Below are 15,474 nucleotides of genomic sequence, written 5' to 3' on the forward strand. Positions count from 1 at the left end.
TGTGCCACCAACGCCTGGCCAAGTTTTTTTTTTTTTCTTTTTCTATTTTAAACTTTTTTTCCTTAGCATATAAAGTGACATTTACATACATACGTACATTGTACATATTCACTCCCATTACTCATTTTTGTCTTCCTGTCTTTTCTTTTAGATAACTTCTTCTCCCACATAGACCTGCCCCCTGCTGCTCTACTGTATATGGATATATCTAGATTATAAATATGAGGAAAAACATGTGATATTTATTTTTCTGAGGCTACCTTAACACAGTAGCCTCACTTTCACTTAACATGGTGATCTCTACTTGCATCCATTTCCATTCAAATGACACCATTTCGTTCTTGTTTATGGCTCAGTAAAACTCCACTGTGTATTATATTGTATTTTCTTTGCTCATTAATCTATTGATGGGCATCTTGGTTGATTTCAAGTATTGGATATTGTAAATACTGCATAAAATATCTCTGTGGTATGTTAACTTAGATTCCTTTAGGTAGACGTCCAGGAGTATAGCCTGATTATATGGAGCTTGTGGTTCAGCTGTTGTTGTAGATGTATTTACTTTTATTTATTTTGGTATGTATTGGTGCCCACAGTGGTTGGAAGGGGACTGGAGTTATAGATGGTTGTGAGCCTACATGTGGGTACTGTGTTCTTATCCACTGAGAAGCCCCATGATTCTAGTGTTTTCTTGAGGAACCTCTCTACTGACTTTCACAGTGGGTGTACTACTTCACATTCTGATGAGAAATACCTAAAGGCTTTGTCATTCTTCACATTTGTTGTCATCTATTTTTTGGACAGTTGTCATGCCCACAATGCAGCTTTAATTTGTATTTTCCTGATGGCTAAAGATGTTCAATGTTTTTTCTTGTGTTTATTTATATTTATATAATATAAATATATTTATATTTATGCCTTTTATATTTATGCCTTTGAAGGGAATGATATGTTTGCTTCGTTAACCAATTTATTGTTGGGGTGATTGGGTTTTGGTTATTTAAATGGTTTTGAGTTCTTTATGTATTATAGATACTAATCCTCTGTCAGGATGTATAGCTGACAAAGATTCTTTCCCATTATGTAGGCTGTGCCTTCACTCACTGCTTGTTTCTTTTGCTATCTGTATATCACTATTTTGACTAAATGCTAGGCCTGGGTGTGATGGCTTTAAGACCCTGGGTCCCATCCCTTCTACTTTTAGATTGATTATATAATAGAATAATTTGGGAAGTTGGATTCTGAGTCAGTGTAGACTCAGTGTAGACCCAGGCAATAGTGGCAACTTGCTCGTGATTTTGGTATATCATTATTTTTCCATTCATGATTTAATATTAAATTATAAAAGAAGAGAGCATTTCATAATTGATGGAGGTTGCTCTACATGTGAATGTGAGAGTCTTTGATTCAAGGAAAATATGAGCAGCAAATCTTGATTTTGTAAATTATGGTTCTCTTGTATATTGGCATTCTGTGGATGTTTTATTATCCTTTGCTTTTTGTAATTTTAAATGTTTAGAAATTCTCTGCTTTTCTAGAAAGAGACAGAAGCAAGTGTAAGTCATTGCAATACTATGTTTTCCATCTAGTAAAAAGATAATTGTATTTCCTAGTGCAGCCAGAGGTACAGTGTGAGTTGAAATATAATTTGCCAGTTTTTTGCTGAATTTTAGTAATCTGTGCTACCAGGGAAAATGTTTTAAATAACATTATTAAATAAAATGCTGTACTGAGGAAGGAGACTCTGTCCATGTTTCTCTGGTTCTCCTCTTCTCTCCCCTCCTTCTCCCCTCTTCTCCTTCTCCTCTCCCCTCTCTCTTCTCACCTCCCTTCCCCTCCTCTCCTTCTCTCTCTCCTTCTCCTCTCCTCTCCCCTCCTTCTTCCCACCTCCAAGCAGTACTGGAAACCAAACCCAGGCTTTACTCAGTGACTATTTCTTATTAAATAGATAGTAATGACCCACCGATACAGGTGTCTTTGGATGCTTTTTCCTTGTTAGTTATTATTGTTGCAATATACTCCCCATATGACGAGGATGCCTGACATCAGCCACAAGTTCTTTTTAAGGGAATTGTTTGAGTTTGATTTATTGTTTATTCGTTCATTCATTCATTCATTCATTCATTCATTCACTCACTCACTCACTCATTTGGCTAGTGTTCCTTGATTGCCTCTTGCTATGTTTGGTGCCAGAGGTACATGGAAGAAGCTGGAGAAGATCTCTTCTCTCCCACACTTTGTGTTCTAAATAAAGATGGTATTCATGAAAACAAATGAAGAAAGACTCTGGTTGTAGGCCAGGTGGCCTTTTAGGAAGCAAGGTTGTGTGGAATGGAAAGTTGGAGTCTGGGTGGCTGACATTTGAGAGAAGACTTGAAAGCTGATAAAAAGCCAGTTAGATGCAATTCAGCCTAAAGGAAATGTGTATAAAGGATCCAGGGAGAGCCAGTTTAGAGTGTTTGAGATGCATCAGAGAGACCTTCAGGGCTGAGGTGTTGTGGAGGATGACACAGTTGGAGAGGCTAGGGACAGCCTCATCACACATGGTTCCACCAGCTACAGTAAGACATCTGTGACGGATCAAAAAATAATAGATGTGAACATGACTGCTGTAGAAAAAAAAAGATTGTAGAAGGCTTTTTCAGTGTTCCAAGAAAGAGGTGTTTTGAGTGGAGTGTTGCAGAGACGCGGAGAGAACTTTAAAACACACACACACACACACACACACACACACACACACACACACACACACCCCAAAACCCATCACACACACATGCATACATGCATATACATGCACACAAATGCATACAAACATGCACACACACACACCACCATACACATGCATGGGCACACACATGCATACAAACATGTACACACACATATATTTGAAATGGGGGTCTCTCTATGTAACTTGGCTATCCTGAAACTCACAGAGACACTCAAGTCTGCCTCTGCGGTGCTGGAATTGCAGGTTCTTTTCCTGAGGATGTTAATTACACTTCTCATTACTGGGCCAAAATGCCTGATAGAACAACCTGGGCTTCAGCTCAGTTTATGGGCACGGGAGGCATAGTGGCCGGGCTCTTTCTGTGGTGGCAGGAGATTGCCTGGTGACCTGTTACACCTGGGCACATCAGGGAACAGAAACCCATAAGCTCTGCCCTTACAGCTCCTCACCTGCCAGTGAGGCTACATGTCCAAAATGTTCCACAACTTCCCAGAACAGCACCATTATCTGGGGTTCAAGTGTTTGAGCATATAAGCCTTGTGGGAATACTTAACATTTAGACTATAACATTGAGTGAGGTGTTTTTGATTGTTTGTTTAAAGATCTATCTTATTTTTAATTATGTGATGTGTATGTGCCTGCGAGTGAACATGTGCAATTGAGTACCAGTGACTTTTCAGGCCAGAAGTGTTGAGTCCCCAGGCAGTTGTGAGCCAAAGGTTATGGGTGCTAGACTCTGAACTCAGGTCCTCTACAAGAGCGGTACACATTTTTAACTGCAGAACCATCTCTCCATCCCAAGGTGTTTTTTAAAAATCAATTTTCATGTATTTCTTCACATTGTTACTATATATTATGGAACTCTAGACAATGTTGCTTTCTGTGGTTTTAATTCCAGATAAATTGCTTGCAACTTACTTTGACATTTTTAACCATAAAATCATCTTTTGGAGATTCATTCACATGGAAATGTATAGCCCAATTATATCTGTTAAGGCTGTATAGGGTTCTATTGCATATATATAACTTCATTTGTTTATGATTTTTTCTATGGTGGGATTAATTTATTGGGAATATTTAGTATTCTATTTTATGTAACAACACATTTATTCTCCTTCCTTCCCTCCCTCCCTCCCTCCCTCTCTTCCTCCCTTCTCTCTCCCTCTCCTCCTTCTTTGCTATTATAAGCAATGCTTATTAGAAACACCTTTCAAACATTTGTCTGAACTGCCAAGTTTAAGCTAGAAGTTCACAGATTTGCTTTCAAAGAACCATAGGATAAACATTTTTATTTTTATGAATTAAGTGTGGGAAAATGTCTATGGGATTTCCTTTGCTGAAAGGTGAACTTTGATAAGGGAGAGGTAGGTAGAGAAGGCTGAGAACCCCAAATTTCCATTGTCCATAGGTACGAAAAATTATCACTTCAACAATTCCTGAGGCACCAGAAAAAGTGGTCTCCGCTGCCATCTGGCCTTTTAGGTTTGGATACGACAATGAGGGATGGCCGAATCTAGAGAGGTCTGCTCAACTGCTGAAGCAGACGGGTGAGTCTTTCTGGAATTTGCTCCAGGTTTTGAGAAACCACTGCTGTTCCTTTTATTTTTGCCGAGTTCCCAGGTCTTAGGATGGCTGCATGTGCTCAAATCCCTCAAGAGGCTTCACTTTGTGGCCAGCTCAGGTCAGACACTTCACCACAGCTGTCTTTTGGAGCAATTAATTCAATGACCCTGAACAGCCTGTCCTACTGAGTATCTGCAGGAGGTTCATCTCACACTCCTGTTGTTAGAGACGTTCCTGCTGGTATCTCTCACCACCTGAGGACCCTCTATTGAGGATCAGGCAAACTATCTAATTACGAAGCAGAAAGTTTATTTAATGTAAAGTGGTGAAAATTGTTTTCAGGGGCTGGAGAGATGGCTCAGTGGTTAGAAGCACTGACTTCTCTTCCAGCTTCAATTTCAGCATCCACACGGCATCTCATACCGGTTTGTAACTCCAGTTGCAGGAGAGCCTACATCCTCATGCAGACACACATGCAGACAAAACACTGATGTGCATAAAATAAGAAAAAAAAAGAAAAGAAAAAGAAAATTGTTTTCAAAAAGCCCCAGGGCCGATCTCATTTGTCTCTGTGCCCTTGAGGAGTTTTCTTTTTATGAAGCTCTCCAAAGTGTGTGGGGATTTGGGTCTCAGGTCAATGTCATGCAGTGTGCAGTGTGAGACAAAGGGCTAAATGGTGCTGGTTATCTCTCATGTGAAACACAGCTCTGAGAAGTGTGAAAGGCTTTGTGAGCTCAGTGCCTTTAGTCTTGATTAGAGGGCTCTGGCACATCAGTCCAGAATCTAAGAAAAACTGACAAACTAATTTTTATACCAATATTGTGGAGCTGTTTGCCTTGGACTAAAATGCCATTGTGGGGCTGGGATGTGGCTCAGTGGATAGAGTGCTTGCCTACTATACTCAAAGCCCTGGATTCAATCCCCAACACAGAATAAAATAGGCAGTGTGGTACCTGCACCAGCACTCATAAGTTCAAGGTCATCCTCAGCTACATTAAAAGGCCAGCCTGGGCTAAATAAGACCTTGTCTTAAAAAACACCCAAGGCCCATGTGCACTCTTCCACAGTTTTTGAACATAAACTGGGAATTTATGAAAGATGTGAAGATTTTTTGGATTTCTGAGAAAGGTGTCATAATATTTTTAAAATGTAGAAAAGTCCTACTTCCCCCTTTCTTAAGATGTCCCAATGCTTTGATTAAATTCTAAGCATCCAGCACAGATGCCAGCCACACGCCTCTTGTGACTCATAAGGAATTATTTGTTTGGGGGGTTGTGAGTAAAGGCCAGGGTCAAGAATAACATTCTGGGGCTAGAGAGATGGCTCAGAGGGTAAGAGCACTCAGAGGTGCTGAGTTTAATTCCCAGCAATCACATGGTGGCTCACAACCATCTATAATGAGATCTGGTACATTCTTTTGGTGGGCAGGCAAATATGCAGGCAGAGTACTGTATACATAATAAATAAATAAATAAATAAATCTTCAAAAAAAAAAAAAAGAAAAAAGAGAGACTAACATTGTGCTGGGTGTGGTGGTATGAGTTTGCAATCCCAGCACTTGGAAGTTAACTGTATGAGGATCATGAGTTCGAGGCCAACCCCAACTGCCAAATGAACCCTTGCCTCAACAAAACAAACAATCGCAAAGTCCATACAGCTTTTTGCTAGTTGCTTTTGATATTCCTCATGGTCTGCTTTCTGCCCTTTTCCCCAAACAGGTGCAGACTTTATTACCATCTTGGAGAGCGATGCTTCTAAGCCCTTTATTGGGAACAATGACTTAACCACGTGGCTGGGGGAGAAGTTGGGCTTCTATACGGACTTCGGGCCAAGCACCAGGGATCACACATGGGGGTGAGTAGACTTTGGGAATTAGTTCTCAGCAGAGTCCTAAAGAGTAAAGAGCAGTGGCTTGGGATGGGAAGTTAAGATTGTCCTGTGAATATGCCTCTGTGACAGTATAGAAGGCCACAACACAGTTGACCTTCCATATCAGCTTCTTCACTCCTGGGTTTAAACAACTGGAAATTGAAAATACTTGAGGAATTCTAGAATGTTCCAAAGAGTCGGGCTAGAGAGATGGCTCAGCAGTTAAGAGTATTTGCTGCACAACTATGGGGACCACAGTTCAGACCCCAGCACCCACATAGCAAACTGGGCTTCTTTGCAAATACCAGAACTCCAGTCCTGAGGGATGTGACCCCCCCTCTTTTTGCCTCTGTGAGCACAGACAGGCACAATTACTAACATACATGTGCATGCATTCCTACATGCAAGCACACGCACGCGCGCGCACGCGCACACATACACACACACACACACACACACACACGAGAGTGTCTTCAAAAAGCAGCAAGTTCCCCCCCAAATAAGATTTGAATTCACCAATCATTAAGTACTATACTGAATTTGTGTGAATGAAATAATGTGTAGGCATTAAATTACTTACTGTAATAACCCAGAGGTGATTTAACACACTCAGGAATACATGTATAGATTGTATGTAAATGTGACATGATTTTACATTAAGACAATTATTTGACATTTGTGGGCATCATGGAGCCAGTCCTATGCAGACACTGAAGGACAACTATAAACATGTTCACAAAGAAGACAACCTGAGATTGTGCTACATAGGGAGAAAACCAGCTCCTGAGAGAGAGTAGTTGGGTGGGTTGTTAGAGTAACAATACAAGTAAAATGGGCTTTTGATCTTCCCAGTGCTGCCTTTTTCGTGTCTTCATGGCATTTACTGAAACACACTTGGTATTGTGATTAGTGACACAGCAAGACAGGCTAAATAGGAAGAGGCAATGTACTACGAAGCAGACTTCCACAGACATCTTTGCCACATTCCTACTATGAGTGCCTCTCAGTGGATGCCTGTCATCTGACATGACTTTTTAGTGCATTTCCTCCATCTCATTTCCGTGATAGGCTGAGATCCACACTGCTCTGTTTCTTTTCATTTTCTGTACACAGGATTATGGTGCTGTCCCGGTACCCAATTGTGAGATCCGAACATCACCTTCTTCCGTCGCCAGAGGGCGAGATTGCACCAGCCATAACTCTGACTGTTAATGTCTCCAACAAACTGGTGGACTTCGTGGTGACACACTTTGGGAATCATGAGTGGGTGTCTTTGCTTTATTTAGTATTATAGAAATGACAGGAAGCGTTATTAAAATATTACTTTGTTTTTTTAATGAAACAGCCTTTCTGACTTTCTATTCTTAAAAAAAAATCTTAGATTATCTTCCCTGTGTTGTTGATTGTACATATATTTGAGATGCAGTCCTTAGAGATGGCCGTGCAAGACACAACTGCTACTTGTGTAGTAGCTCTCCACACAGGTGACTGTGTTTAGTCCTCGAGTTGTATAGATAAAGGGCCATATTGACCTCATTTTGCACATGAAGACATTAGGTGGACAGAGGTTAGGACAGGACCATACAACAGGAAGAAGCCAGAACCAAGTCCCAGGTCACAAGTGCTTGGAACCACACATTAAACTGCAGAAAACACACACACACACACACACACACACACACACACACACACACACACACACACAGTCCTTAGAGGGTTATCGGCACAAATAGCTGCAGTGTTGGGATCTGAGGACACTAAGTAACATTCCTATCTTTTCTCATGTTTTCAGAACTGACAGGCAGCTGGCTATCTGCACACACTCCTCTAGGTCCTGTCTCCCAGCCTCCTTCAGCAGGAGTTCTCCCACATCCTCGTTCCTGATGATCTCCCCACATCTTGCTTTGTCCCTGTAACACTCATCAGCTATCTTTCTATGCAAATGCTACCGGGCAGTGGTGGCGGCAGCACACGCCTTTGACTGGCTTGAGAGGGTGGGGTGGGGGGGAGAAGCAGGTGGATCTCTAAGTTCGAGGCCAGCCTGATCTACAGAGCAAGTTCTAGGACAGCCAAGATGACACAGAGAAACCCTGAACCCTGTCTTAGGGGGAGAAGAAAGAAAGGAAGAATGAGGGAGGAAGGGAGGGAGGAAGGGAGGGAGGGAGGCAGGGAGGAAGGGAGGAAGGAAGGAAGGAAGGGAGGAAGGAAGGAACTACTTGTTTACCTATGGATCTATTCCTTGCTCCCATCTGTTTCTATACATTGCAAGGAATGAAATTTCCCAAAGTCCTTTGCTTTCTGCTTTCTAGGCAGACTTAGCTAATGAGAGGCACAAGCTGGAAAGACAAGAAAAGGAATAAGCCAGGGCATTTCTCACCCTTTCTCTGTGCTTTATCTGGTGTCTCTGGGAGCCTCTGAGTCTCTTCTGTGACTGCAGTTTCTTTCTGGATGGCCCAATTCCATGGAAGCCCCTGCCACAGTCTAACTCCCTCTAGCTAGTGTTGGCTTCTGACTGCCTCTGTAGTGTTACGTCTTGGTGTTGGTGTCTCATTGCTGCTGACCTCTGACTGCATCACTGGTCCCAGACTGGCTTCTCATCACTTAAGTAACCAGTTCCCTACATTAAATTCACATTGTTTGAAACTCCTGGGGCTCCTCTATTTTCCTGATAGGTCAAACAAGTGTGTTCTTTTCTCTGAGATGGTAGACCCCTCAAAAGCTAATGTACTTGCCTACATGCCTACAGTAATTAGTATATTAGTATATTAGTAACAAGATGCGCAGCCAGTATTTGGGCAAGAGAGCAGAGGAGACATTTAGAAAATGTTCAGTAAAAGTAATAGCGTGGCGGGGGCAGGGGGGAGGGCTGGAGAGATGGCTCCTAGGTTAAGAGCACTGACTGCTCTTCCAGAGGTCCTGAGTTCAATTCCCAGCAACCACATGGTGGCTCACAGCCATCTATAATGAGATCTGGTGCATGCAGAACACTGTCTATGTAATAAATAAATAAATCTTAAAAAAGAAAAAAAGTAACAGTGTGGGTTGCACAAGCCTGGATTGTTCTATGGAGGTTCCAACTCTCCCTGAGTTCAAGGTCAGCCTGGTCTACAGAGTGAGTTCTAGGACAGCCAGGGCTGCAAAAAGAAGTCCTGTCTCAAAGACAACAAAACAAAAACAACCCAAAAAGTCAAACAAAGATCCTCCAGAATGCCAATGCCAGGCAGCTGTTAGTCCTTTAGCTTCGATGACCAGGGCCCACATCGCTGTCACACTTCCTCCTTTTACTTGTGTATTTACAGTGTTGGAGAGTAAGCACGGAGCCTTCATGTATGTGAGGCAAATGTTCTACCTTGACGAGTTACATCGTCACCTCTGCCATGACTTATTCATAATGAAGAAAAATGGAACAAATTCTGTATTTTGGCATAGAAACATAAAGATCTGTTTGCTCTTCAATCTGTGTGCCTGTGCCTATGCCTGTGAGTGGGGATGCACACCTAAGTGTGAGTGCCTGAGAAGCCGGAAGAGAGAGTGACAGGTGCCTTGAATCTGAAGTCACAGGCAGTTGTGAGCTGGCTGACATAGATGCTAGGAACCAAATCCCATTCCTCTCCAAGAGCCACAAGTACTCTGGAGTGCTAAGCCATCTCTTAAGCCCCAGCACAGACTTTTTGTTTTTGTTTTTTTTGTTTTTTCTCTGTGTAGCTTTGGAGTCTATCCTCAGGCTGTAGACCAGGCTGGCCTTGAACTCACAGAGATCCACCTTCCTCTGCTTCCTGAGTGCTGGAACTAAAGGTGTGCACCACCACCACCAGGCTCCCAGCAGAGACTTTTAAATCTGCTTGACTCAGTGGTTTCTGAAGAAAGGCCTTTATTAGTCAAGAGTTTGTCAAGCCCAGTTTGAAGTGCTGGTCTAGGTCCTGTTTGTTATAAAAACTCAGACCTTTCCCCAACAGAAATTGCCCTGGTTTTGTGACCTGTTTGAGGATATTTTGGGGGAACTTAATAGTTTTACACATATAATGAAGAGGCTCTTTTTTTGCATTTATTTTTTAAGGGATGACCTTGACAGGAAGCTACAAGCTATTGCCGTTTCAAAACTACTGAAAAATTGCTCAAACCAAGTGATATTTCTGGGCTACATCACTTCAGAGCCTGGTTCCAGAGATTACTTACAACTTACACAACATGGCAACATGAAGGTAACACAAGTTTAATTATGATTTTTATTAAGTTACATGCTTCTTTATTCCCATACTCTTAGAAAATTCAATCCAAAAAAAACACAAGTGTGTATGTGTGTGCGCGCGCGCGCGCACGCGCGCGCGCGTGTGTGTGTGTGTGTGTGTGTGTGTGTGTGTGTGTGTTGTGTGTGTGTGTGTGTGTGTGTGTGTATACCATTAGAGGTCATAGTGTTTTGAGACAGGGTCTCTCACTGAATCTGGAGCTCATAGGATAGACCCTGGGATCTACTTGTTATCTGCTTTCCCAGGGCTAGAATTATAAGCATGTACCAACTGTGCCCGGTTTTTTATATGTGTGCTGGATCTGAACCCTGATTTGTGTGGTAAACCCCTTTCCAACTGAATCAACTTCCCATCGCCAGGACAGCTTGATATATCCTGCTTATTGCACACATAAAAGCACTGCACAGCCCACTGCTTACACAACACATCAATTTGCTCACTGATATGCACTGTGACCAGGGCTCAGTGAGGACAGCTCAGCTGTGCTTTACACAGGGCCAGTTTCTTGGGTACTACAGGAGTTCCTGTGTGGAGGATTTACAAACAATGCTTTTGGCTTGGGCTATGGCTCCTACTCATGGGCTAAGTGGGCTTCCTCCCTTATGGTGTCTAGGTTCCAGAATGAGTAAACAAGGGGATAGCCTGTATTGTCTGTTGGGACTTGACTTTCCAAGTGACACAGTGTCACTTATGCTCTAATAGTAATGCTTACCACATGGACCTGAAGGAACATAAACCCCAGTCCTTGACTCAAGGAGTGTCAAAGACGTCTAGTAAGAATACCTCAGGCCCAGTGCGATGTTATTGTAACTGTGCTTACACCATGAAAGCTAGTTCCAAGCCTGTGAGTAAAAGCTGAAATGCAATATCAGCAAGAATGGCTTCCAGGTCACACAGTGCCTTACCATATCTTTCCAGGTCTAAAACACTTCTTCACTGTACCCCGACATAATCAAGCTCTTAGGAAATAAAATACAAACCAAACACCCCAGAGACTGATCCATGCACTAGACTATGGCACACCTTAGTTTATAGTAAGAACACAATTACTTTGTTTGACTAGGCTCAGTAGAGCTCTCTGTCCTTTTTGTTTTGTTGTGAACCTTATGTCTGGAAATGTCTGTAGAGAGTTGGCCAACGGCATTGGAAAGGTATTTGAGACACAGTGTAATGAGGGTTTTGGCAGTTGACAAAAACTCAAATGATAGTGGTGAGGATGAGAGAGAAGTATGTTTCTTGGTATAGAAGTCTTGGTGGAGTATCAGCACTGGTGGGACACTCACTCTGTGTTGTCTGGAATTATAATTTCTCTAATGTGGTTTCACTCAATCAGGCCTGTGCTGCCATGGCCTCTGTTGCTGTGTGCTCCCCACTTCCCATTCCATGACGTCTACTATCATGGTTTCTATTGCTATGGTCTGATCACATAAAACAGCATCCATGTCCTATTTGAGAAGATAGAGAAAGAGCTAAAGAAGAGGCCAAGAGTGTATGTAGGTTATTTCTAAATTCAAACTCCAAGAAGGTGACTCTTGCGTTTTTATTTCTTTGACTGGAATTGATTCATATGGTCATGCTTCAATGTATAAAAGACTGGAAGTAGAGCAATCCATCTTGATTGTACACACACACACACACACACACACACACACACACACACACACACACGGAGAAAAAGGGTGACCCTGGGAGATGAGTTGGTCTCTGCACTCATTGAGTAAGAAGAAGTAGAGTCAATATATTCTTCATTTTGGCTGTGACAGTGACATTTATTACAGAGAAGACCCGAAGAAAAACAACATTGCAGGGGATGAACTCAGCTTTGGGCTGAGTTTGAGGCATGTGCATGGCCTAGTGGAGATATCCAAAGGACAAGAGGATATATAGATCTTGGATCCATGAGCTTAATCAGGATTAGAGCTAGGGTTCAAGTATACTGGCAATCCTTCAAGCCACAGTCACGGAGTGACCTTCCTTGAGGAGTTCAAGAAGTGCAGAAGGAAGCTGCAGACAGCTGCCTCAATTGCTATGGTTTGTGTCTGGGTAGTTTATGAAGAAAGTGTCTGCTTACCTCATAGTTTGAAGGCAGACATTATAAGACTAGGCAGCCTTGTCTGTTCAGCCTGTGGTAAAGGCCATCTCACAGCATCACAACACAATGGATGAAAGGTAAAGGAAATGGCCCCAGGAAGAGAGGGGCAAGTGCAGGCTCATTTTGTCACAGCTGGCTCTAGTCTTTGTGAGACCAGTGTTAAACCCCCTGAAGGAGGTGACTCATGACTTAACCACTTTCTACTAGGCCCTGACCCACAAAGTTTTCACATGGCCATAGTAGAGTCCAAGCTTCCATCTCATGAAGCCTTGGGGGACGTGTCCAATCATGTTCAACTGATAGCTATTATGGGGTGGTGAGGGAGAGAAGAGAAAGCACCAATCTCAGGAAAGAGCCTGGGAGAGCTGAGGAGTCAAAGGAAAACCTAGGGTTGGAATCATAGGCTTATTGGTTCTCTGTGTGAGGAATGGATGCAAACATTTGATCTCTGTTGGTTTTCTGGATAAGGATAAAAGCTGTTTTGATTGGCAGTAGGCTCTGATATTGCATTCTACAAGGAAGTTAATTGATGTATAGAGGAATTTTAATCATAAATGCTTGGGTGAACAGATTTTTTCTCTTTAAGAAATGAGTAATTAAATTCTCTAGTCTTAAATTTTCACAGCACTATATAAAAACCTTAATGAACTAAAATAACAGTTAAACAGATTCATAGCTGGTTAGTCCTGGTATCTATAGCTAAATGACTAAATTATTATCTCCCTCCAAAGGCAAACAGACACTACTTTTTATTTATTTGCTTTTTATAGTTATTTAAAATTTTAAACCCAATTCCTAATATTTATTTACATGTTCCATTGTATATAAATGATGTGTATAATAAACAATAACTAAGACTAACATCTAGGTGCCCATACTGTAGCAAATAAGAATCATAAATTGTGGCACATTTTTTAGTAATAGGAAATGTATTTTATTAAGTTAAATTTAGAGGTGGTAAAAAGTCAAGTATATTTTTTTATTTATAGGCTATTTGAAAAGAAGGAAGTGGAGATTTCTTCTTTCAGCCACAAATCTCCATATTTATGGCTTTTTCCAGTACATTATAGAAAAAAATTCCCATCTCCTTCTCTGATGAAAAATGAACCTGGTTTCAAGCCTTCAACATCAAAAGACTCTTGATTGCTCCTGAATATGTTTCTCTGTATGATTCGATTTAGTAAACACAGACCAAGCACTGACCCAACCCCAGGCTTTTTGCTAAGTACCAGACAGCTGAAGATCCATAGAGGGGAGTCCCTCTGCACAGAGAGGTGGGGGAAGAAAAACAAACAAGCCTCGGTGGCATTGGGATGTAGCTGGTGTTCAGAGCCTGGCTGGGAGGACTGGGGACTGGCATAGGGGCTCCCAGTTCTGCTGGGGATGACAGGTTTGGAAAGCCTCAGGAGGTGAGACCACACTGCCACCATTGACCTACCCATCATTCCCTGTAGTCACTGTGTTTCTGGTATCTGGTGAAGAAGTAGAGGGGCATAGTAACTATTCAAAAACCATCTCTAGTGTGAATGAGTAGTTCATGGATGAAGGATAAGTAGGAGGGTGATGAGAAAATGATCTGTACTCTAGCTCATCTCCCTCCCTCCCTTTCTTCCATCTTTCCTTCCACCCTTCCCTTCCTTTTTACTTCTCTCCTTCTCTTTCCTTCCCTTCTCTTCTCCTTTCACCTTTTTGGGTAATTCAGAGTAGAGCATTGTTTTCTATGTTTTAAGCATTCTCCTCTCTGCTCTTGAACAGGATATTGACAGCTCAGATCGAGACAGGTGGTGTGAATACATCATGTATCGGGGCCTGATCAGGTGAGCAAGGGCATTTTTTTTTTTTTAATCTGTGAATTCTAGGATGCAAAGTGTCATGGAAGCAGTTCATTTTGCTGTTCTTCATAAGCATTCATTTTGTTGGTTACATTATTTAACAGTTTTGACATTTAGTAGTTTGATAAGGCGGAAATAAACTGTTGGTGGTGAACCCCTTTAGTCCCAGCACTCAGAAGGCAGAGGCAAGAACATCTCTGTGAGTTCGAGGCCAGTCAGGTCTACAAAGTGAGTTCCAGGACAGCCTGGGCTGTAACACAGAAACAGCCTGTCTCGGAAACCAAAACCAAAACCAAATAAACAAAGAAAAAGGAGGCAGAAATAGCTAGGCAAGCCAGGCGGTGGTGGCGCATGCCCTTAGTCCCAGCACTTGCGAGACAGAGGCAGGTGGATCTCTGTGAGTTCGAGACCAGTCTGTTTCTACAAGAGCTAGTTCCAGGAAACCCTGTCTTAAAAAACAAACAAAAAAAGAAATAGCTAAGCAAATTTAGTGATATCATAAGGGCACGGTAAACCATTAAACACAGAAATATATAAATGCACAGTAAGAATGGTTCCATTGGGAGATGAGTCTTCCAGATACAGGAACCAGAGACTGCAAAGGCCCTAACACAGGGGTGTTTTGTTTGAAGGGAGGTGACTCTGGGGAACCAGCGGTATGTGTTGGGGTTGGAAAGTGGATGAGGTAGTGGGTGAATATTGTTACAGTGGGGAGGGGAGCAGATCTTGTCAGGTTTCATAGACCCTTATTAAGGACTCTGAATGTAAGCATAAGGGTGACCTTATTGGCCCTTGGGTGGCTCACTGGGTGGCTCACACACTTCTTGAAGGAAGTCCAGGAAGCCATTTAGGGGCTATAAGGGTTATTCTGGTTACAGTCCTGGTTCAGAGACTCTCCAGCCATCGCTCAGAAAACCAGCTGCTGGAGGACTGGCTTGACTACTGTTTCAATGTTTCCAAAGAGCTGTGGTAGAAGAACAAGCCACTTCTACCTAAGTCTATCTAGGATTGACAACACTGTTTCCATTTCATTCTTTACTCAAGCATTTGTTATAGGATGGCAGAAGTCTAGAAAACAAGCTTTGATGTAGACTGAAATAGGAATAACAGTTCCTCTGCGTGCGTGCGTGCGTGCGTGCATGC

General features: G+C 42.2%; 1 protein-coding gene across 1 annotated transcript in view; it reads left to right on the forward strand.

Moving 5' to 3' along the window:
- Cwh43 (cell wall biogenesis 43 C-terminal homolog) overlaps window positions 1-15,474 on the forward strand; it is a 45,433-nt gene that overhangs the window by 17,399 nt on the left and 12,560 nt on the right. The window contains exons 10-14 of the mRNA XM_035453237.1: window positions 4,170-4,275; window positions 6,010-6,145; window positions 7,274-7,423; window positions 10,218-10,362; window positions 14,255-14,316. Of these exons, the coding sequence (XP_035309128.1) occupies window positions 4,170-4,275; window positions 6,010-6,145; window positions 7,274-7,423; window positions 10,218-10,362; window positions 14,255-14,316 (599 nt within the window). The remainder of the gene's footprint in view (window positions 1-4,169; window positions 4,276-6,009; window positions 6,146-7,273; window positions 7,424-10,217; window positions 10,363-14,254; window positions 14,317-15,474) is intronic.

This window comes from Cricetulus griseus, assembly GCF_003668045.3.
Source record: "Cricetulus griseus strain 17A/GY chromosome 1 unlocalized genomic scaffold, alternate assembly CriGri-PICRH-1.0 chr1_1, whole genome shotgun sequence".
In the NCBI taxonomy this organism is placed as follows: domain Eukaryota; kingdom Metazoa; phylum Chordata; class Mammalia; order Rodentia; family Cricetidae; genus Cricetulus; species Cricetulus griseus.